General features: G+C 37.8%; 1 protein-coding gene across 1 annotated transcript; it reads left to right on the top strand.

The window, feature by feature from the left end:
- Positions 1 to 21856, top strand: SEC22B (SEC22 homolog B, vesicle trafficking protein). The gene is made up of 5 exons (XM_038561935.1): positions 1 to 237; positions 9172 to 9281; positions 12346 to 12506; positions 14438 to 14584; positions 19905 to 21856. The coding sequence occupies exons 1-5, from the start codon at positions 163 to 165 to the stop codon at positions 20057 to 20059; spliced, it is 648 nt and encodes a 215-aa protein (XP_038417863.1). The 5' UTR covers positions 1 to 162; the 3' UTR covers positions 20060 to 21856.
- The last annotated feature ends 3727 nt before the right edge of the window (positions 21857 to 25583 follow it).

Below are 25583 nucleotides of genomic sequence, written 5' to 3'. Positions count from 1 at the left end.
TCGGAAGCTCCGAAACTGGTTTCCGGCCACCTCAGCGGGAAGCGCAGACGCAGGCAGCTGGGTCTTGGGAACTAAGGTAGACGTCTGACTGTTGTCGCGGCGGAGGAAGTCAGGACGTCTGGGGCCACCCGGGCCAGCGTTGGACCCCTGAAGCCCGTGAAGATGGTGTTGCTTACGATGATCGCCCGTGTGGCGGACGGGCTCCCGCTGGCCGCCTCGATGCAGGAGGACGAACAGGTGAGCCCGAGACCCCCGCGACCCCAGGTCCCTGTCGGGCTCCGCTCTCCCTACCGGATTTCTCCTTAGAACGCAGGCGACCCTAGCGACCTCGGGTGCACTCGCGAGCCCTCTGAGTTGATCTCGTACCCCTTCTGGCAGCGGAGAGACGACCTGTTAGGAGACTTTCCTGGCAGAGATCTATTTCTGTCTTACCTGTTTGTCTCCAGAAGGGCGCTCCGTGTCAGGGGTGGTTTCGGCTGATGGGGCCACCCTGTGTCGTGGGATTCTTAGAGACTTTGTTAACATTCGGGATTTCTCCTTTCCTGCTGCTGTCAAGGCTGACTAACAGGCCCTGGGGAATCAGTTTCTAAATTCTTCACGCTCTCTTGCGGTGGCACTTGATCCTTGACCTATCATGATGACATCTCCTTAAAGTGGGTGGAATAATATTGCCACATGGAGACGCCTGTTTGAAGTTCGGTATGGTACTTTCTTTCAGGGTTATGCCCAAATGCCACCTCCTCCAGTAAGCCTTCCTGCATTCCTACTGTTGGAATTACAACTCCTGTGTTGTATTCCTGTAATGCCTTGTACTTTTATCTGTTTTCCTTTATTTTTCAAGACTTTGAGTTTCCTAGGAGGCAGTCGGCAGATCTTTTTTTTTAAATTTTATTTATTTATGCATGAGAGACATAGAGACAGAGACACAAGCAGGCTTCATGCAGGGAGCCCGACATGGGACTCGATCCTGGGTCTCCAGGATCCCACCCTGGGCTGAAGGTGACACTAAACCGCTGAGCCACCAGGGCTGCCCAGTCGGCAGATCTTAATCATTGTTGTGTTTCTCTTAGCTTTCACAACAGCAGTTTTATGCGGGTAAGTGCTGAAAAGTGTGTTGAATTGATTAAAACAACAACAGCTCCAGATATTTTGGATAGAATCTGTTTGGTGCCTTAGAATCACAAGGGAAGTTTGTGTTGCGAGGACAGGTTTCCGGAGCAAGGTTGGACAGTCTCTGAAGAAGGGAGCCTGAGAAGGAAAATTTTGTAGGTAATTTAAAGTGATCCATTTTATTTTACTTTCTCATACATCCTAAGTAGTTAAAAAAAAAAAAAAAAACTCAATGCCCCAAAAAAGATGAATTGTAGAAAAAATTATTTTGCACATATCTCTTCTTAGACTTTTCATTCATATAGTCCTTAAAAAAAAAAGACTTTTTAAATTTATTCATGAGAGGGGCATAGACACAGGCAGAGGGAGAAGGAGGCTCCTCTTAGGGAGCCTGATGTGGGACTCGATCCCAAGACTGGGCCAAAGGCAGACACTTAACTACTGAGCCACTCAGACGTCCCCTCATATATTCTTGAAGAAAAAAAAAATGCCCTTATTAAATACATCCGTTGTGTCAAGCATGGTGCTAATACAGGAGGTTACAGAACACCCAGTCCCTATTTTCATGGAGCTATGGTTTAGTGGAAAAGCCAGAAAACTAACAAGCAATTATAATATAGCAAAACTGCTATGGAAAAGGAAGAAGGCTCAATGGCTGTTTTATTATCTTATGGAAAGGTAAAGGTAAAAGACTCTTTTTCCTCACTCTTACCTTACAGAAAAGGTATTTACGTTGGTTTTGGGAGACCAGGAAAAGTCTTCCCAGGAGAAATGACATCTAACCTGACAGTATTGTCTAGTCATTAGGAAAGCTTCTATTTGGTTATATGCCTTTTTTAGGTCTGATTTGGAAATATGTTTATTTTCACATTTAGGAGAAAAGTGGTACAGATCATGAAGTGGCAAGTCATGCTAAGTGAAATGTTTTCTATTCATTGCATAAAACAAAGTCTAATCATTGATATATGTGAAAAATACAGTGTGTCCTTGATTTTCAGTTGCAAAATACTTTTCTTGCAATTTGTTAAGAGTTTTCTAGGACCTCTCTCTAGAAGCAGAGAAATGTTAAATGCAGGAACATGACTTAAACAAGGGAATAGTGTGGGAACATTTCCTTGAAGGGTATGTATGTAGTTTGGGAAATGATTTTCCCCAGGGAGAAGTCTGGTCAGTTAATTGCATTGGATTTCAACGTGGGCAAAGAATACAAAGTGAATTTGAAAGTCTACTTGGTATTAGTAGTTCCGTACTCTCTGCCTTATACTTTACTGAAAAAAGAATTTGTATATTATTGTATGTTTCTTTTTTTTTTTTTTAAGATTTTATTTATTTGAGAGAGAGTGTGCACATGCACAAGTTGGGGGAGGGACAGAAGGAGAGAATCTCAAGCCGACTCCTCACAGGCTGGATCCCCCACAGCCGAAATCAAGAGTCACTGCCCAACTGACTGAGTTACCCAGGCACCCCTATTGTGTGTTCTTAATTTAATTCCAAATTAGAATTTGGTCTACCAAGATGGGTTCGTCTACCAAGATGGGTTACTATGTTTAACTGACATGAAAAGAAATTTTCCACAAAAATATTTGTGGAAATTCCATAGTTATGATGACAATTCCATAGTTATTTCCTTTAGGAATTTGGACTTTGAATAATAAAGTCTTTCCTAAACTTTTAATATCTGCAAAAATATGAAAACTAGATTCATTTTTATTATGATGATAGTGTACAGAACATTTATAGAATACCTGCTACATGCCAGGCACTGTGCTGAAGCCTGTCAAGTATATGATTTCATTCAATCTTCATACCAATCATATTAGGATAGTTATTATTCCTAATAATATTATAATATTCCTAATAATTTATAGATGAGGAATCTCCCAGTCTAGAGGTGATAGGTTTTTTTGTATGAGTCATATAGCTAATAAGTAGCATTATGGAATTTTTCATCAATTTCTTTTTTTTTTTTTTTTAAGATTTATTTATTTATTATAGACAGAGAGAGAGGGGCAGACACACAGGAGGAGGGAGAAGCAGGCTCTATGCCAGGAGCCCAACGTGGGACTTGATCCCGGGTCTCCAGGATCGCGCCCTGGGCCAAAGGCAGGCGCCAAACCGCTGAGCCACCCAGGGATCCCCTTCATCAATTTCTTAATGTCAGCACTGTTGAAACTTTAGGTCAGATAATTTTTTGTTGTGAGAAACAGTCTTGTGCATTGTAGGATGTCTACTAATATCTATAGCTTCTACATCTAATTATTTTTTAAGATTTATTTATTTATTTACTTATTTATTTATTTATTTGATAGAGAGAGTGCACAAGCAGGGGGAGTGGCAGGCAGAGGGAGAGGGAGAAGCAGGACCTCCGCTGAGCAGGGAGCCGATGTGGGACTCCATCCCAGGACCTCTGGATCATGACCTGAGCCAAAGGCAGACACTTAACGGACTGAGTCACCCAGTGCCCTGGCCTCTCCATCTTAGATAGCAGTAGCACTACCATCACCACCACCCCTCCAGTTGTGTGATATTCCCAGACATTGCCAGATGTGATCAGCAGAATCACCCCTGGTTAAGAACCATTGGTTTTTATTTTTATTTTTTATTTTTTTTGGTTTTTATTTTTAAATATTTTCTTTATTTACTTGAGAGAGAGAGCATAAGCAGGGGGAGTGGCACAGGGAGATGGAGAAGCAGACTCCCCCCTCAGAGCAGGGAACCTGACATGGGACTCCATCCCAGACCTGAAACCATGATCTGAGTCAAAGGTAGACACTTAACTGACTGACCCACCTAGGCACCCCAAGAACCATTGGTTTTGTTTTGTTTTTGCTTTTCAAAGATTTTATTTATTCATAAGACACAGAGAGGCAGAGAGATAGGCAGAGGGAGAAGCAGGCTCGTTGCGGGGAGCCCAATGTGGTATTCAATCCCAGGACTCTGGGATCACGGCCTGAGCCAAAGGCAGACGCTCAGCCACTGAGCCACCTGGGCGTCCCAAGAACCATTTATTTTTAATCAATATCTTTCTGACTCTAGACCAGAGCCTTAGTGCCTAACTGGTACACTTCACTGCCTTGTTCTAAAACTTTTTTGTTGTTGTTGTAAAACTTTTTAATAATGTATTTCTTAGGAATCCAGAATAGCTTTTTAAGAAATGGATATTTCAGCCTAATAGTTTTATAGTTAAGTACTTTAATTGTTCAATGCAAATAATTCAATGTACTTTTTCAATAATTTACATCGATAATAGATATCAGCTGTTAGGTGGTTACTAGGTGCTAGTCCTGTACAAACTGCCTTATTATTGGAGATGAACAGTTACTCAGATAATACAATAGAGATTAAAATTCAAAAAATCATTTAGGCAGTGTATCTCATGCACTTTTTCCTCTTTGCTCAACTAGAAATATCAACATAGGGTGGTAGAGAGATGAACTTTTCTCTTCAAACCTAGATTCAGATATTCTCTTTCCTTTCTTCTATCTTTTTGGTGTGTTTCTCCTTTTTTGATGTTTGCTATTTCTTCATCTACTTTTCTATTCTACCTCAAAATGAAGGGTATTCTCTTTTCTTTCATCTTGCCTCAGCTCTGTGGACTTGAAGGTGTTTGATCTAACCAAGTATTCATCAGGGAACACCAAAAGAGCAGAGAGTCTGTTGTACATTTAAACTGCCACCCTCCCCCAACTATTGAGAGTTCATTAGTCACCTTTCTGTAATTGCTTTTAGAGGAAAATGGTTGGTTCTTGGTGCTTCTGGCCTTTGACCAGCTGAGTTCAGCAGGAATTTAAAAATGATAAGAGCTGCTTAACCAACTGAGCTACCCAGGCACCTCTTCCTCCTCAAATTTCTTTCTTACTTTGAGATCTCAAAGAATCTTTCTTGGCATTTTGTAATTTATCATAACCAAAATGTTCATAAGACTCATGAATTTAAAGGCCTCAAGGATTTACTATATATGAACATAATAAATAAAGGAAGTATTATGTATTTAAAAAAGGTAAGAGCTTAGGTAAACATTCCTATAAAGACAAAAGGTGGCATTTGATATAATTAACTGTTCAGGAGTCCTAAGTAATAGCAATAAAAAGTATTGTAGTTGTGTGGTAAATTTCAACCCTGTACCTTTTATATTATACATAGAGCCAAATCCTAAATATGCTGTTGGATGACCTCAAATTAGTTTCAGAATTTGTCCAGACATTCACAGCCAATTCGTTATTGGATTGCTAATACGTATTTCCATTATACTGTATGCAAGATTCATCAAGTTTGTTCTAGATGAAGTGGAAAGCAGAATGAAGACTCTAACTGTTTTTAGGTAGTCTGGTGACTGTGGGTCCTTTGTGACTTTAATCCTAAAAGCAAAACTGCCACAAAGTTTCTTGAGCATTTCTTGTGAATTAGATTTAATATCAAATAGTAAGATCACCTGGAAGGTGGATCACCAAAGCAGTTTTAACTGTAGAGTGGTATAGCATGCTTAGGAACAGAGACTCCAGAACTAGAATACCTGGGTTTAAGTTCTGGCCCCTCCCCATTGGCCCCTAGTCCTTCAGGTTTGACTCCTTGTGCAGAAAATGGACATTATGATTCTAATCACCTCATAGGATAGTTGTAAACATGATTTGAGTTAAATTATGTAAAGCGTTTAGAACAGTGGCTGGGATGGCAGAAAGTGAGTTTTTATTTAATTTCATTAGTTTGCCTATTTCTGAAAAATCTTTTCTAGATCATTTTTCCTTAAAGCTCATATTAGAACTGTACATATTTGTGGGCACAAATATGCAATAAAGAGGAGTGGGTAAATGAATAATTTTCCCTGTTACAAAACTAGTCTGTGTTTAATGTAAAAAAATTCAGTAAATATGTATAAACAAAAGGATCAAAATGTTAATGGTGATTATTACCAAAATCCCCACTTAAATTATATCCATTTTAATGTATAACCTTAATTTTTATATGTGTGTATAAAATTAAATAATGAATAGTACTGTAAGACTGTTCCCCCTGATTTTTTTCACTTAGTGTGTGAATATCTTTTCCTGTAATTAAATATTATACATTTTTTTAAAGATTTTATTTACTTATTCATGATAGACACAGAGAGAGAGAGAGAGGCAGAGACATAGGCAGAAGGAGAAGCAGGCTCCATGCAGGAAGCTCGATGTGGGACTCAATCTTGGAACTTGGGGATCACGCCCTAAGCCAAAGGCAGACGCTCAACCACCGAGCCACCCAGGCATCCCATTATACAACATTTTAATGGCTGTATGGTATTCCACTATATAAATACACTACATTATTTAACCAATTTTATATTCAATTACCGAATGTTTGTTTTTTATTTTTATATGCGTTTTTATTTTTTTAGCATATGATGTGTATGTATATTTTCAAAGGTACAGAATTGTTGGATAAAACAATATGCAAAATTTTACGATTTCTAATACATGTTGCAAAAGTAACTATCAGAAAGATTGTGCCAGCATTGCGTTCTCAGGGATGGTGATGCTATTGGAATCAGCACTGTAAAATGTTGGTTGGCATGCCATAATCTCTATGCAATCTCAGTGTTGTACATTGGAGATTACTACTTTGTTCATTATAAATCCCTGGAACTATAGCATACTTTTGGCCATAGTTTCTTGTAGTCTATACAATTATTAGTCTTTTTCTCTTAGGTTGAAGTAATGTTTACAATGCTTCTTATAAAGTCAAAGGATTTGTACCAGTCTTTTTTGACAATTTTTTGCCATTTATTTCTTCAACTAGTTTCTTTAAGGTGCTTACTGCCTTTAACTGTCAAAAACACTTTTGCTTAATATCTGTGGTTTGTGGTTATTTTTAAAATACCATTTTCTGAGTTCCACCTCTGAGATACTGACTTAATTGGTTTGGGGGTGGAGGAGATAGTGCTTGATTAGTTTTTTGTACAATACCCAAGTGACTCTAGTGTAAAGCCAAGGTTGAAAAAAATCATTGATCAACATTGATATTATTTCTTGGCACTTTAGTAACATTTCCAACTTTATTTGCATCCCTTTATATCTAATGTTGTGGGGTCAGATCTCTTCTGAATGCCTTGTCTAATGGCATTAGTGAAGCAAACAAATTGACAAGCACCATTCAAATTTAGGAACAGAGGATATTGTGCACAGGTTCAAAAGCATTTGATAGTATTCACTTTCCTTTACTAGCTGACTAGTCATGAAAAAAATATATGCAGTACTGGTTAATAGAATAATGTTAATATATATTATAATATTAATTACTGTAAAGTATTGTTAGTATGTAAATATACACATAAATATACATATGTGTTAGTATAGAAATTTTCTCAAGAGTATTATAACCAATCATTGCTATAGGACAGTAGTAAGCAAGATAAATCTACAAATTGATACTTCTAGAGGCATCTGTCTAACTCTCCTGGTTCATTTTATACTTATTTATTTTCTTACTCATTCTGAAATTTCCAGTTCATCATTTTTAAATATAGCTTAGAATCCTATATTTGTATGTTTGCTTGTCTCCCACTTTCACAATTTTATCGTTGCTTCCTTGTTTTTACTCTTGCTCAGTGGTTCACTATCTAGAATTTATAAGTTTCACTTTGTATTTTCTAAAAGTTAGACCTCAAATCCAGTCCTCAATGCGTTTTGAGGAAGAACCTAAAAAAAACCACGCTTTTTTATTGCAAATATTTACTTATTAAACACCTACCAAGGAGAGACTGTGTTTTATTGTTCAATCCAAATAAATAATTCAAAACAAAGTAATTCCTTTCTATCATATGACAGAAGGGCCTCCCCCCTACCCAGTGTATGGATAAATAAAGTATATTTGCTTTCCATTCCATTCTTTCTCGTTTGGATCTAAGAGGTTAGTGGATATGATGTTCTCCTTTTGCGGTGGCACTGCTATTTTCCTCAGTAGACTATTTTCCTTCATTTTTTTAAATTATTAAACTATTTAGAAATTGTTCAAAAAATATTACCTGTAATTCTTTCATCTGAATATTGTTATTTTCATTTTGTATGTATATGTTCCTTGCTATCCAAACTCAGAAACCAAATAGATTTATTCAGTAAAGAATATTTGACTTTCCAATCTCAGCCCTTACTCTTGTTCATTTTTACCCAGTTGCATGATAGTGTTCCTAGTAATTTTGCAGGTATGGGTGCATACATTTAGTTTTGCTGAAATGGCTCAATTCTGTAACATTTTGTGGAAGATTTTGTTTGATATTCCAGGATAAAAGTGAAATTCACAGTCTATTGTTCCCAGGATTTTCCCACGTATAGAATATGTTGTGCAATTATGTGCCAATAAGTGTGCAAGTGAAATGAGTTAGGAGGAGGCCACTGACCTAATAGTGGAAAGAACATTGGGTTGAAAGTTGAGTGCCTTAAAGACAGTTAAGAAGTACAATTTGCGGGGATCCCTGGGTGGTGCAGCGGTTTGGCACCTGCCTTTGGCCCAGGGCGCAATCCTGGAGACCCGGGATCGAATCCCACATCGGGCTCCCGGTGCATGGAGCCTGCTTCTCCCTCTGCCTATGTCTCTGCCTCTCTCTCTTTCTCTCTCTCTGTGACTATCATAAATAAATAAATAAATTAAAAAAAAAGAAGTACAATTTGCTTCTTAGCAAATAATGTGATTTTCTTTTTTTTTTTTTAAGATTTTATTTATTTATTCATGAGAGACACACACACACATACACAGAGGCAGAGACACAGGCAGAGGGAGAAGCAGGCTCCATGCAGGGAGCCTGACTTGGGACTCGATCCCAGGTCTCCAGGATCAGGCCCTGGGCTGAAGGCGGTACTAAACCGCTGAGCCACCCGGGCTGCCCTAATGTGATTTTCTTGAACAGCCAGGGGTTTGGTCTTCTTTTTGCTCTAAAAGTAGGCCATTTTTCTTTTGCTAAAATGAATCTTCTTCATCTTTAATGAAGGACCTTATTTATATAGTGTCCTTGTAGTATGATGCTGCTCATTACTTGTTATGTCTTTTTGTATGTGTGCAAAGTTCTTAAATGAAGATATCTTCTTTCAGTCTGGCCGGGATCTTCAACAGTACCAGAGTCAGGCCAAGCAACTCTTCCGCAAGTTGAATGAGCAGTCCCCTACCAGATGTACCTTGGAAGCTGGCGCCATGACTTTCCAGTGAGTGTAATCCTATTTCTTTGTGATCATTTAGTATGAGATAGAGTAGATATAAGTAGCACCTGATAAGAATGGTAACAATTTTTTAAAAGTAAAGAAAATTTTAAAAATACAGCCTCTTCATGAAAACAACTTCCCTGGCTCCAATTCTGCAAAACAGAAATCTTGGTTTGTTTATTCAGTTTGCATACAATAAGTTAATCTGTTATCCTGTGTCTAATGGATGCTGTATCCATTATGCAGTAATAGATAATTGTTTGCTTTAGGAACCTCTTAGCACCAGGTGTATGTAGATTAGTACTCTTGCTCAAACATTTACTAACACAGCCTTAAACAACTCATACACTTCTCTAGGCCTCTATTTCCTTTTTAAAATAGAGAAAATGGTCATGGTTTTATGAGGATAATGAAGGAATCTCTCTCTTGACATCTTGCCTTGCACATAGAGAATATCAGTAAATGTTAGTTATTAAAAAAAAAGAAAAATTTTAAAAAGGTAATTTAAGAACATCTCAATCATCGGTTACAGACAATGCATATAGCCAAGAGAGGGATCAAAAGGACTTAATTGAATTTCAAATATCTACAAATAATTAATATTAAATGTTTAGTATGTCAAGTTTGAGGGTGATAAAACAGGAAGGATTAGAAAAAGAGAACAAGAAGGTCAAAGGAAAATAAGATAGGATTAGCTGAATAATCCTTATTACTATTTTAGGAACTGAGGCTAAGATAATAGACCTGGGAGGGACCTGCTGTGTTTAACTTGAAAGGCAAAAAAAAAAAAAAAACCCTCCTCCACCCATCAGAAACAAACAAGTATACAAAACCAAAATCAAAACAAAACCCTGGTTTATTGGTTAAGAAAGTAGTGGATATTAAGTTTTATAAGGTATTAATTTGTATAGTATATGTAACATTTTTCTATAAATCTAATTTTAACATCCAAAAATAATCTAGGCACCCAATTATATAGGTATGGTATCTTTATCTCTACCATGGGTTAGGAACAAAAAACCTAGGGAAGTTCTAGTGGAATTGAAAAGAAATTTTTTTCTTCTGTGTGGTTTGCTTTAGGAACTTTATAATCTCATCTCATCTGTTATTTCCATCAAAGGACTATTTATTAAAGATCTATTTTTTGCCAGACCGTATGTTAAGTTCTGCCTTTAACATCCATAGCTCTTATGAGCTTATCTTAGTAGCAGAGAGAAACACATATTCAGACAACTAAACTATGATACCGCAGGGCAAGAAGTGCTATAATTCAGTTAAATTAAACTGAGTAGAAGGAAGGAAGCATTAAATTTCCATTTGTAGGGAATACATTTGAGACAAGGGGATAGAGCGAGGGACAATACAGAGAAATTTCATGGAAAAAATTATAGTAGAATCAAGCATATGAAAATGAACAAAAGTTTCTCCAGGTACATCAAAGAATATTACAGTTAGAAATATATATGTAGTGCTTGCTTTGGCAGCACACATACTAAAAATTAGAAATATATATTTATATATAAGCAGAAGTCCATGAGGATATAAAAGAACGTAAGTTTGGAGAACAGCATGATATAATGTGACCTACACCTGTTGTGGAGGCCACAAGTATTATATCAAGGAGTATGATTTTATTTTATAAGAATTAGGGAACCGGGATCCCTGGGTGGCGCAGCGGTTTGGTGCCTGCCTTTGGCCCAGGGCGCGATCCTGGAGACCCGGGATCGAATCCCACGTCAGGCTCCCGGTGCATGGAGCCTGCTTCTCCCTCTGCCTGTGTCTCTGCCTCTCTCTCTCTCACTGTGTGCCTATCATAAATAAATAAACTTAAAAAAAAAAAAAAAGAATTAGGGAACCCTCAGAATTTTTAAGCAGGATAATACAGTCATATTTACTCTTTAGGAATAACACTGGTAATTTAGAAGATGGTCTGGGAGCAGTTGATTCAGATGCCCAAGCAAGAGATAGGACAGCAGTCTCACCATCGTCATCATCATCATCATCATCATCATTTTAAGGGGCCCGAGAGATTATATAATACACTCTAAACTGCTCTGTGGAGTCCTAGGATGTGTAAGGAGCCTCATAGTAAGAGTAGGGATTGGGGTATATATAGTACTTTGGGCCCTTACACTCCACTTAAACTGATGACCTTCTGATTTTATTTGATGTACATACTGGGTCTTCTGAATATAATTATTGCTGAAATAAAAAGAATACTAAAGCTAAAAAGACATTTGAAAATCACTGAGTAACCTAACTTCTTTCCAATACCTCTCAGACATGTAGTTATATAATTCCTTCCAGAATGCCAGAGAGCTCACGCTCATAAGAGGAAGTCAGTTCTGTTATTGGATAGTTTCTGATATTGGATAGTTGATATAGAGTTCTATCCTGGAAGTTAGGGAATATTATTTGTCCTAAGGTCATTATCTGTACTCAGTAAACATTGTAGCATTAACTTCCAAATTCTAAGTATCCACAACAACTTCCAGTTCCCCTGTTTTTCTTGTAACTGGGAGGAGTTTAAATATGTGTATACCAGGGGCTGCTGGGTGGCTTAATCAGTTAAGCATCTGCCTTTGTCTCAGGTCATGATCCTGGGATTGAGCCCCACATTGGGCTCCCAGCTCTGTGGGGAGTCACTTCTCCCTCTCCCTGCTTATGTTCTCTGTCTCTCTCAAATATGTAAAATCTAAAAAAACAAAAAAAATACATACGCACACACACACGCACAGTTGTTTTCATACATAATCAAAAGATAGATGGAGTCACAACTCTGTTTTCAAGAAAAAGTCGTAGGTATTAAGATATTTTACTGAATTATAAACAATTATAATAAACATGTTTAGATACTCCTTTTGGAATATAATTCTAATAATGGGACATTGTTTGCTTTCTGATTCTAAGCATTTGTGGTTTGAAGTTGATTTTTTGACTTAGCTAGCCTCAAAGGGCTTAGGCTAGAATATTTTCAAAAGTTTGTAAAGCACTGAAAGTCTGCTTCAAGTTGTTGGGGGTATTGTTATTTTACAGACAACTTTTTCTTGTTTTTTTGTCTCTCCAGCTACATTATTGAGCAGGGAGTTTGTTATTTGGTTTTGTGTGAAGCTGCCTTCCCTAAGAAATTGGCTTTTGCCTACCTGGAAGATTTGCACTCAGAGTTTGATGAACAGCATGGGAAGAAGGTGCCCACTGTGTCTAGGCCCTATTCCTTTATTGAGTTCGGTAAGTTTTTGCTCTTTATATCAAGAGAGCAAACGATAAGAAGAAGCTGTTTGTTACATTGATAATAATTTTGTCACTTTTTTTCCCTGATGTTTTCTTACTGAAGTTTTGGATTCTGTCTCTTCCATTTCATCTCTTTTTGTCTTTTGAATGAATGAGACTTTTTCTCCTAAGTAATTTTCTCTGGTCTTTTGATTTTCTTAGAACTTGTTGCCATTTGATCTTTTTTATGATTGATTTGATTAGTCATCAGAACTATTCCCAAAGATCTGCTTGACTGGTGTATAGTAGCTGAGCCCACCCCCTGCCCTGCCCAGTAAGGTTCATTTTCTGGAGATCAGAATTTGGAAATCAGAAAGAAGGTATTTTGTTTCTTGTAGATCCTCTAATTAAAAAAAAAAACAAAAACAAAACTGGAAGAGGTATGGTATTACGGGTGGATAACATTTATTACATGCAGAAATAGTGAGCGTGGATGTCCATCCATGTATGTACAATAATTACGGAAAGATTCATCATCAGTAAAGCATCTAATGTTAAGAAATCAAAGGAAATGTCTTGGGTACCCTAAGTAGAGAAGTGAGAGTATGTATGATTAGACTACATTACTGATATTTTTAGTTAAAAAAGAAATGCATTTTACTGTATCCGAATTTCTGAAGTGTTTCCAGTTTGCTTGATAAATGGTCATCTTACTTTTAGAAATAAAATTTAGCAAAATACTCCAGTGTTTCATAATAAACTCTTCAAGTGCCAATTTTTATAATGTCTGCTTTTTCAGGTTTTATTTTTAAAGATAATAAGGGTCCAGTAAACCCAAGAAAAAAAATAAAATAAGACTACTATATCAAGATCACACAGGGAATAGTTGGTACACTCAAATTAGCTTAAAGAATTATATACAAAGATGAATGGGGTATAGGTGAACTACAAGGTACTGTAATCTGAGATCAGTAACAGTGTAATTGTTTTCATCCCTAGGCCTGAGGGGATAAGAGAAAGGAGCAGTTTCTAGAACTGCAAAGGAGAAAAAGGAGAGGGCCAACTTGAGAGGAGTAGTAACCTCTGGTTGGAGAGTTACTGCCAGGCCAGGGTGACTTATCAGGGAGAGGGTGGGGAATAAAAATCCTAACGTCACTATCCGCTCTCATGTCTTACCCTTGGAGTTCCCCCATTGGCTGAACCTAAGTGGAAGCTCCAAGGCAAGGAGCCGACCATGTAGTACATGTAGGTCAGCTTCCCAAAGTAGAAAGTGTGGTGCAGAAGGGTGGAGAGGAGGTCTAAAGAGGCAAATGAAAGGTATCTAACTCATATAACTCATATAAAGGATTTTTGCCAAAAACTGAAAATATAATCTTTAATAATAAGTCATTCTTTTTACAGTTTTGAGAAATACAGACATGGGCTAATCATGAATAAAACTACAGTTTTATAGTGGGATTTTGCTTTACCTGAAGCTTAAGAACAGAGTGAAATTAGGAATGTATGTTAAAGAAAATACTTGAGGACAATATTTTTCCCGCTTTTGATGATAGAATAAGGCTTGCCATGTTAACCTGTAGTGATGCGAGATTATTGCCAGTATCCTTTTCAGGGAATGTAAAGCATTAAGTAGTAAAACCCTAAGGATCCTCGGAACATGGTTTGAAAATCTCTGCTTTCACGAAAGGCTTACTACAATGGGGCCTAATTTCTCTAAGGACCTTGAGAGCAGACTTCTCATTTGAACGTATGCAGAGGACATTTCTCCTGAATGGTCATCTATCTCCATTTTACAGATGAAGAAATCAAAACTCAAATTTTGATGCTCATTCAAGAGCTTGGTTAGCCATGGACCATTGGCAGATCCAGGACTAAGCTCAGAACTTCCCGATCCCTGCAATACTTTGATGGACACAGTTGTTCATGGTCACTTTTCTTCATTATCCCAGATACCTACATTCAGAAAACCAAGAAGCTCTACATTGACAGCCGTGCTCGGAGAAACCTAGGCTCCATCAACACTGAATTGCAAGATGTGCAGAGGATCATGGTGGCCAATATTGAAGAAGTGTTACAACGGGGAGAAGCACTCTCAGGTGTGTAAAGCATTACGAGTCCTTCCTGTAGGCAAGGATAGCTTATTTGGGGATACTTTTTTTGCTGTTAGACTCTCATCCAGTACTGTTAAACATTTTATCTCGTAGAGATAGATTACATTACAAAACTTCCAGTGTGGTATTATTTTTTTCCCTAGTGTGATTAGTTTCTGTTGAGTTGGAATGGTGAGAAGGTCTTATTCCATATTAGAAGCAATTACTGCTTCCAAGATATTTACAACATTAAGTAAATATTTACAGAAACACATAAGTTAAGGGAAATGAAGAATGAGAGGAAATTGTCAAAGATTTATTGCAGTGGTTTCCTGACTAGTCACTTTGGGAGACATTATTGCTGCCAGATCAAATGTCATAAAATGCCATTTTTATCAAGGCATTCCTCTTCTGAAAAACTTTTAAAATCTGTGACCACAAGATAAGATCTAGTTTGATTTCAACTTTTATTCTTATTGCATGTTTGTAATGTGCAAGATACTATGTTCTCTCTGTCGTGGAAGATTTCAAACTTCTTTCATGCTCTGTGGCTCCCAAACATTCCGCCTCAGCTGGGTCAGCTTCCTCACCATCCTGGACCTGTTCTTTAAGATCCAGATAAGAACTGCCTCTTCAAAGATGCCTTCCCTGATTCTAGTAGCCCACATCACATTAATCTCTTTTGTCCTTTAAACTCTTTAAGACACTTAGCTAGGTAATGGTTTTTGAAGCACATACTGGGTATTTGTGCATGTATGTGTTTGGTGTACTTTCCTAATTTGCCTTAAAATATATATATTTGCCTAATGTTTAAATATCACCTAAGTGTTTACTGTACTCTTTAAATGTAGTATTTACGTATTTTGTATCTGTTTCATATACTTCTTTTGTTGTTCTCACAGTAATGCTTTAATGAGTATTTCATGAACGCAACGTTGTGATGTCATTCATGAGTAAATGGGTTTTCCTTTATTACAAACTACAAATTGTAACCTCTATGTCACTAGTCAGCAGTTGTCCCAGCTTCATACTCTTTAAACATCAAATGTTAGATGAGTGAGTCTGTAAATTTTCATCATAACAGACTTAACAGTTTCTACCTGGGATAAAAGAGACGAGAGCAGTTTTTCTTTGATTTCAAATTTATATAATCATTTTATCAAAAGTGTAAAAGGATTCTCATCTAGTGCTTTGCTGGTTACTTCAAAGCTGATGTACTGATGGGAAAAGAAGACCGTTGACCTTTGAACAGTATGGGGGTTAGGGGCTCCACATACAACATTTGACTTCCCCAAAACTTAATTACTAATAGCCAGCTGTTGACTAAAAGCTTTTCCCTTAGCAGTCAGTTAACATGTTATTTTGTACATAATATGTAAACAGTTAACATGTTATTTTGTACGTTACACATATTATATATTGTATTCTTACAATAAAGTAAGTTAGAGAAAAAAATGTCATTAAAATCATAAGGAAGAGAAAACATCTATGGTATTCCCTCAAAAAAAAAATCTGTATAAGGGAATGCACACAGTTCAAACCCATGTTTAAGGGTCAGTTGTACATTTCTTTAATCTTTATTTTTATTTATTTATTTATTTATTTATTTATTTATTTTATTTATGATAGTCACACAGAGAGAGAGAGAGAGGCAGAGACATAGGCAGAAGGAGAAGCAGGCTCCATGCACCGGGAGCCCGACGTGGGATTCGATCCCGGGTCTCCAGGATCGCGCCCTGGGCCAAAGGCAGGCGCCAAACCACTGCGCCACCCAGGGATCCCTTCTTTAATCTTTAGTAGCTTCATCTAATTGGAAAGATAAGAAACATTGTCATTGTCACAGAGTAATTTATAGTATAAGGGTACAGACATCAACTGAACACTTACTTTGTGTTAGGCAATATGGTAATGGGACTTTATTTTTTTTTAAGATTTTATTTATGTGAGAGAGAAAAAGAGAGTGAAAGCACAAGCTGGGAGAGGGGCAGAGGGAGAGAGAGAATCTTAGGCAGACTCCGTGCTGAGCGCAGTTTGACACGGGACATGATCCCAGAACCCTGAGATCATGACCTGAACCAAAATGGAGAGTTAGATGCTTATCCTACCCAGGTGCTCCAGAGGGACTTTATACATACATCTTACTTATGCTTTAGGGTAATCCCTTGTAAATTAGGTGGTATCAAACCAGTTTTACAGATAAAGCAGAGACTCGGAAAAGTTAAGTAGTTTACTTTGAGTCACACTGCTATTGCCTAGAACCCATGGCCTCTCCAAGTCTTTGTCCATCTTCAGTGTGATAGTTTTAAATAGATATATAAACAATAAGAGCTGTAAGATGTAGCGGGAAGTAGATAAAGTGAACTGGGAAGATTTCTTGAATTTGGATAGATCAAAAAAAAGTTAAGAGTGGGATTTTAAGAGGGAGTAAGAAAAAGCACATCTGAACAGAGCACATCTGAAGATAGTGAGATTAGCTTACCTCAAAAAATATTTTCTTCCTCTTTTTGACTTCTTCATAATAAGAATCCATCTTACATGCCTTCTTTCTCTTTCTAATTTTTTTTTAAGATTTATTTATGTGACAGCAAGTGAGTACAGATGGGGAGGGGCAAAGGGAGAAGGAGAGAGAGTCCCCAGTGGACTCTATGCTGAGCGCAGAGTCTGCTATGGGGCTTAATTCAAGGACCCTGAGATCAGGACCTGAGCTGAAACCCAAGAGTCAGTTGCCCAACCAACTGCACCACTCAGATGCCCTCCTAGTTTATTTTTAAGACTGATTTATGTATGTATGTATGTATGTATGTATGAGAGAGAGAGTGTCTGAGTAGGGAGGAGTGCCAGAGGGAAAAGCAGAGTCTTAAGCAGACTCCCTGCTGAGCACGGAGCCCAACATGGGCCTCCATCTCACAACCCCGAGGCCATGACCTGAGCCAAAACAAGAGTTAGATGTGCAACCACCTGTGCCACCCAGGTGTCCGTTTTTTCATTTTTAGTTTTATAGCTAGCCTGCCTTGCATTTAGGACTCAAAAGTAGTCCCTGTGGATTCTTTCAGCAATATGAAATGATGCCTATTTTTATTGCGTAAAATACCTGTTTCTTTTAAGTTATGGGTTTTGTTTTTTCATTCAGAGGTGCACCCTACTGGACTGTGAGTTCCCCAAATACAGGGGTCATGTATGTTGTAATCATCATTGTATCTTCTGACACTTTGCATGGTACTATAACATAAATATTTGCTAAATGACTTCTCCCAGTAGTGGCTTTGTCTTTGTGATATCATGTGTTTCCAAATGTTCCTATGTAAAGAAATTATTTTTACCTGTTGCTTATTTCGTATAATATTCGCTAATACTTGTTCTGCTGCCCAGTTATTCTCAGCAGATTTAGATTCATTTAGCAAATTTTTTTTTTTTTTTTTTTTGAGCACTATTGCCAGACTCTGTTCTGGGCCCTGGGGATATAGTTACATATATAGTAGTTAAAAACCTCTCTCCAGCGGCGTGTCCATTTTAGTAGGTTGGTTGGAAAGATTCCTCACAGCATTGTCATGGTTATTTCTCATCTCCTAACTTTTCTTGTGTGACTAAGTGTTTTTCTTACAGGTCAAATTGCTAATTTAGAAGTGGTTGTCATGTTTTTGTCATTAAGTAATACCACATTTCTCAATCAACTCAGTTTGTTAAGCAACTTCAAATATTCCAAAAGTATTCTCTAAGGAAGAACAAATTCATATTGCAAAATAGTTTTTTCAAAACTATAAAGAAGTAAAATGATCAAAATTCACATGTCACACTGAGAATTTTTTTTTTTTTAATTTTTTTATTTATTTATGATAGTCACACAGAGAGAGAGAGAGAGGCAGAGACATAGAGGGAGAAGCAGGCTCCGTGCACCGGGAGCCCGACGTGGGATTCGATCCCGGGTCTCCAGGATCGTGCCCTGGGCCAAAGGCAGGCGCCAAACCGCTGCGCCACCCAGGGATCCCGAGAATTTGTTTTTATTATTAAAATATGTCATGTATTTTACTCCAGTCTAGCTTGTTTCTCTCTGGTTGCTTCTCTCTCTTTTTTTTTTTTTTAAATTTTATTTCTTTTTTTTTTTTTTTTTTTTATGATAGTTACAGAGAGAGAGAGAGGCAGAGACACAGGCAGAGGGAGAAGCAGGCTCTATGCACCGGGAGCCCGATGTGGGACTCGATCCCGGGTCTCCAGGATCACGCCCTGGGCCAAAGGCAGGCGCCAAACCGCTGCGCCACCCAGGGATCCCTCTGGTTGCTTCTCTTACCTGCTCGGTTGACAGTTATAGAAGGCAGCCACATTATAGATATCCTTTTAGAAAAAACTTTGCAAAAGGTCCTAAAAAGCTTAATTTAGTAGTTATTGGTGGTTGTCCAGCACCTGTGATTATATTTTAGTTACTTTCCAGTGTCTGTTGAAATATAATTTCTGGTAGCATCATAATAGTCTTTACCATATGGAGAATTTTGGCAATTTGGTAGCAGTCACCATTGAGATATAACTCAATACTCAGTTTCTGATTCATTGAATTTTCTGGTTACCTGAGTCTTCTCTTACATAGATTATCATTTTTTAAGATATGAGAGAATATGATTTAGAGCATTAAAAGATGATTATTATCAACTAACACTTATCAAAGGCTTATTATATGGAAGGATTGTGTTCACTTTACAGGCATTCTCAGGTACCTAAAATCCTATGGTACAGTTTGTGTTGTTACTTTCATATTATAGATGATGAAACAGGGTCTTAGTGGACACGAAGTAAATTGACAAATGTCACATGGCTGGTGCAGCTGAGATTTGAACCAAAGACCTGAGACCAGAGCCAGCACTCTTTTTTTTTTTTTTTTTTTTTTAAGATTTTATTTATTTATTCATGAGAGACACAGAGAAAGAGAGGCAGAGACACAGGTAGAGGGAGAAGCAGGCTCCATGCAGGGAGTCTGACATGGGACTCTATCCCAGGACTCCCAGGATCACACCCTGGGCCTAAGGCGGCGCTGAACTGCTGAGCCACCTGGGCTGCCCAGAGAGCCAGCACTCTTAATTAACCACCTCATGGTACAGCCTCAAGAATTTGAACATAATTTAGTCTGGGAATTTTAAAATGCAGTATAAATTTTACAGTGTATTAGAATCATGGGTTAATCAGTATATGCAACCTAACTCTTGAAATAAAAATGACAATTTAAGCTTTGTGGTTTTTTTGGAATAATGCCACTCAATTAAGTTATTTTTATGCTAAATACATGAGAGAGAATACTTCAGAGACTAATCACTGTTTTCCTTTTTTTCTTCTTTCACAGCGTTGGATTCAAAGGCTAACAATCTGTCCAGTCTGTCCAAGAAATACCGCCAGGATGCGAAGTACTTGAACATGCGTTCCACTTACGCCAAACTTGCAGCAGTCGCTGTATTTTTCATCATGTTAATAGTGTATGTGCGATTCTGGTGGCTGTGAAGTAGTGTATCCAGTCACTGGCAAGGGTAAACCTAGAACCCGGCAGGTGTATGTTTTCAGGAAGCTGAGCTCACAGAGATGTGTATTAGAATTCCAAGTGGAACTTTTGCTTCTAAAGACCTTGCAAGGAAAGCCATGTCCTGAAAATGGAGTGTTACACCTCATTTGATGAAGCTTACCCCTTTGTAGAAAGTCTCTTTTGGGGGCAGAGGCTTTCTCTGGGTGTTGAGCTATATATGTTAGGGAACAGTAGATTGTTTTATTTTGGTTTTTTTCCCTCCCAGTGTTTTTACATTTTTAAAATAGCACTGAGTGGGGCATTTTCTTTCTCTAATAGAGCCATCAGTGAGATCTGGCTTAGCCTGTGCTAGCAACAGTCTGAAATTCCTTCAGAGAAGGCAGCCCGTTGGAAAGGTTTTTGACTGTATCTAATCAACATTCCTTTTGTTGGTGACATTTGTGATTTTCAGTAATTTAAGTTTTTGATGGCCTTGTAAAAAAGACTCCACTATGTGAAGGTTAATTGCTGTGCTGCAAAGATCTTGTCTATTGGCCCCTGTAGGAAGTTAACCTTTTTGTTTTCCTTTTATGACATTTTGCTTATTGCACAACTGCTTTAGGGATAATTGAATTATATTCAGATGTCTTGAAATTATATTATAGCACTCCTTGATTAAGAAGCTAAAGTGTTTTCTGTCATTTACTTTGTAAAAGACTTAAATTTAGTTTGGGACGTTCTTACTTTTACTTTTCAGCATCCGGTTTGTAGTAATAGAAGAGTAAGTATAGCATACGGCTAGCCAGAGCCCCTCGACTTAATGGGAAGATAGGTCCCAGCCCATCACTACAGCTTTGTCTTGCCTCTTTTTACTTTCTCTACTCTCTAGTAGTAGTTTTCCCCATTCTCTTTTCCTCCTTCTGACATTTAAAAAATTCCTCTGTGCACAGTAGTTTCATGTCCCATAAGCATTCTCTCAGGATATTCTCAAATTTCAAAATGGAAAATGTTCAGCTATGTAGTTAGATTTAAATTTTTACAGAGCAGCTACTCAAACTACTAAATATATTTATCTGAGAAGGTCTCTGAGAACACCTCATACCTGCTTCAGTTTATGTAAATTCTCTGAGAATGTTCTAGAGATAGGTAACTCATTTCAGTGGCTTCTATTAACAAATAAAAGTACCTGCAATTTTTCCCTTTTTTGCTCAGGGATGATGGGGATTTCCTTTTACCTTCTGAGGTAGGATTTTTTAATTGAGGAGAATAGACCTTTTAAATATTATCACAAGGGTCTACAGTATAACCTGGAACTTACACATACTGCAGATATTTCTTTAAAGTCATACAGGAAAATGAGCCAACTTCTTAACATCTTTGGAGAGAACTTTAACTAGTAAACAATTTTATAACTAAGGAATCATCAAAGCTACTGTCCTGATTCCTGATAGGGAAAAAAACAATCCTATTTCCTTAAAGCAAGAAGAAGTGGCTTATTTTGTTCCTGATAATTTACAGAACTAGAATAAATTTTTTTCTTTCCAGTTTGGACTTAAATCTACCAATTGGAGTCTGTGCATGAAATACGAAGTTACTTTTTATAGAGATTAAGTGCTTTTAAGTCCCTAGAAAGCTTGTCCCTAGAGTAATGATGTTGGTAATAAAAGCCTCAAAATCTGAAAACCTTAGTGGTACCATAGCATTTGGTTCTTCTACCGAAGTGGAGTGGCAGCTCGTTGTTGAGAGTTGCATGCAGCAACCAAGTGGCCAGCAATGAAATAAATACTTCTAGAATGTTCCCTTCGGTGTGAAGTTTTGTTATCTGGCTATTTATGTACACGTAACTTTCTGGGTACATTTCTACCTGAACTCATTGGGTCAATTAAAAAATGAGAAGACAGGCAGAATGATGAAGAAAGGAATGAGAAAGTGGTTTAATGTTATGACATAGAAAAATGAGAGAATAAGACTGTTGTGATATGGCTCCTACTTCCTTCTTTCTTGGAGGTAGTGGGAAGATCTGACCAGATGACATGTATCCACAAGCAACCAGGCATCTCAGGTTGAATGTGATAAATAGTGTCTGGGGTTTTTGGGGGCCTAGTAAGAATTAGGACACCTAATTTACTTTGGGAAGGAGTATGGTAAGAGAAGGAGAATGAGGAATTCTGGACAGAGTCATCAGTTTGTGCAATGTCATGAGTAAAAGAGTGAGACCCATGTTGGGGATAGTAATTAGCGTGGTTCAACTTAGCCAACATATTGGGTAAGTTTGGACAATTGAGGAAGAAGAACCGGACTGGTACACCGTAATAAAGAGACTTGTCTTCCATGCTAAGGAGTTTAGGCTACCCTAATATCAGTGGCAAGAGCTGGCATCAGATCATGGTTTCAAATGATCATTATGGCCAAAGTATAGAAGATGTATTAGGGCTAAGCCTGAAAGTAGGGAGATGAAACTGGGGAACCATCAAAGGTAGAATGAGACATAGGAGGCAGGTTTCAAGCAATTTTTAAGAAAAGTTACCAGATAACTAATATTCACATAATGTACTTTGTTCGGAGCTTACATCTCACATTCACATGTTGAGGTTAGCACTGTTTACCACATATGAATGAAGAAACTTTACAAAGGATTCTTCTGTTGGTGGCACAGAAAAGTTCAATGATTTTCCCAAAGTTGTGGCACTAGAAAGTGATGGAGCTGGGATTTGAACCCAAGCAGTTTGATTCAAGTCTGTGCTTTTCTCCACTAGACTATTCCACTGAGAGAGCAAAATAAGTATCAAAAATGTATTTTGAATGTTATAGTTAAGGAACACCTTCATGCAGGCAGAGATTGCTCAAGGGGAGTGTGGGACAGAAGGGTTGCAGTAGGTTGAGGATTGTGTGAACCTCTAGTAACTAAAGGCACCCAACTAATTTTACAGAGTAGCTTTGCTGGTTGTCATGACACTGAACTTCATAACATGCTTTTATTAAGAATTCTCACAAATGTTGAAGTGTAATAATATTTGGCACATTGTAGATACATCTGTTCATTTAACTGTCTAGTGGTTATTAAGCTTTTTGGAAAACCTTGAAAATCTGATGGAATATATGTGCCTTTCCCTAGAAGAATGTTCAGTGTACATGCAGGCATGCATACATACTGTGGGTGTTCAAGAACTCCACAAAAGCCTGTTCATGGTGTAGTGGTCCATGATCCCCAGTTAAGAATTCCCCAGATGCATAAGAGTAGAACTCAAGGAGTACTTCAGATAAGTACCCTGAAGCCTTGAAAACTGTCCAGCTATAGCGACTTTCTACAGTTTGAAATTTACTTTGTGGATGAGATAGATATATTCTTGAGAAATTGTGTAAACTGTCCCCTCTCCCCCATTCTGTCAAATATTTTCCTGTAATGCATTCAGGGATCTGATTCTATAGAAAAACTTTAAAAATTTGGTCCCAGCTCCTCAAATTCAAGTTTAAGGAATGTAAATTTTTTATTTTCTACTTTTATCACTAGGAAGTCTTGCAAAAGCAAATGAAAACAAATGGGTAATCACTCCTGCATACACAGCATTTACTAATATATATAAAAGAAAACATAATTTATAGTCCCATCTTCTTGGGAGTTTTCATTATTAAGGAGTTTAATGTTGATGACCACACAAGGCTCCTGGTTGGGAACCGACAGCCCTACTGGGTTGTCTTCAGACAGCTCAGCAAAAAGGCCAAGAGCAGTAGTTATACTCCTATAATTGCACATTAAGTGATTGGACCAAATAGCTTATACTGTAAGGGTCCCCAAAGAAAAATTTGTAGCATGTGTGACATAGTTTGAATAGAATGGGCAAATTGAGTCTTACATCCTATTCTTTTGTGTGTGTGTGTGTGTGTGTGTGTGTGTGTATTTTTTAGTGGGTTCCACACCCAATGTGGGGCTTGAACTCATGAACCTAGCATCGAGTCACATGCTCTATTGACAAAGCCAGCCAGGTGCCCCTATGTCCTATTACTACAGACATGGTTGACCCAACAGGATAAAATTCTCAAGCAATTTAATCACTTAGTTCTAGTTATTTCAAGTGCCGAACCTGAAACCATATTTTAGATTAGATTTTATTATTCTCTTAAAAATTTACTTCTCTGTCGTTTCTCCTTTTGTGCCTTTTTAATACTTTTGTCTTTTAAATCCTTGTCTGTTGTTTTTCATCCTTGTTTTTCATACATCTTATTTTATTTGGTCCTTTTTCACTCAGTCTCAATATTAATTTCAACATTTTTTACATCTGATTCACATAAAGTTTAGCAAAATGATTTTCAAGAAACAAACTCCCTTTTTTTTCTATGTCCTTTTGCCCTTCCTCTGCCTCGTCCTCATTTCCCCTTGCTTCTTTCTCCTTTTCCATTTTACTTCGTTTCCCTAGGTGCTGTTTTTGCTTAGGAGTTAATGTAATGCTACAACTTTGCTTCTGTAATCAAGTACTTTAGAATCAATTTATATTGACTATTTTTTAATTTATTTTTTTAAAATATTTTATTTATTCCTGAAAGACAGAGAGAGAGGGAGTGAGAGGCAGAGACATAGGTAGAGGGTGAAGCAGGCTCCTTGCAGGGAGCCAGATGTGGGACCTGATCCCGGGACTCCAAGATCATGTCTTGGGTCGAAGGCAAGTGCTCAACTGCTGAGCCACCCAGGCATCCCTATATTGACTATTTTAGATCACCTATGCCTCTGCTTTAAGATACATACCCCTTTATAAAAAACTTCAAACAAAGAATTCAAGGACAAGCTCCCCTAGTTTGTCTCCTGTATTTAGGGCTTCAGCTATCCTTATATTACTGATAACTCCAAAATGTACATGTCTGTCCTCAAACTTGAGGTCCAGGCCCCAACTTTTTGCTGTTTATTGGATATCTGTGTTTGAATAGCCCATAAATACTGCAGTGCATCTAAACCATTAAATCTATTTCGGTACTCTCAAAGTGAGACCTAGACTCTGCTTCCTACTCTAGTTCTAATTTTTAGACCTCACATGCCACCCCTACAAGTCATGGATTGCATTTAATTCTTCTGTTTTCTCCTTTCACCTCTCAACTGTTAACCAAAATCTGTTTTCTGGGGGATCCCTGGGTGGCTCAGCGGTTTAGCGCCTGCCTTTGGCCTAGGGTGTGATCCTGGAGTCCCGAGATCGAGTCCCACGTCGGGCTCCCGGCATGGAGCCTGCTTCTCCCTCTGCCTGTGTCTCTGCCTCTCTCTCTCTCTCTCTGTCTATCATGAATAAATAAATAAAATCTTTAAAAAAAAAAACAAAATCTGTTTTCTATAACTACCAAAATATTTTTCGTACATCACTTCCTTTCCTTATGGCTTTAGATTCAAGCTGTCATTAAGTTAAACTTGGTCCCTTGTAGTAGAGTCCTTACTACTTTCTTATACATGTTCCTCTTTCAACTCAGTACAATCATGTTAATACCAGAAATATTCCTAAAGAGCTAATTGTACCCCTGTTTCCTTTGGAGTAAGATCATCAGTTT

The sequence above is a fragment of the Canis lupus genome, chromosome 17 (genome assembly GCF_011100685.1).
Source record: "Canis lupus familiaris isolate Mischka breed German Shepherd chromosome 17, alternate assembly UU_Cfam_GSD_1.0, whole genome shotgun sequence".
Taxonomy (NCBI): Eukaryota; Metazoa; Chordata; class Mammalia; order Carnivora; family Canidae; genus Canis; species Canis lupus.
Note: the sequence above shows the minus strand (reverse complement) of the source record. Positions and strands in the feature narration are given on the sequence as shown.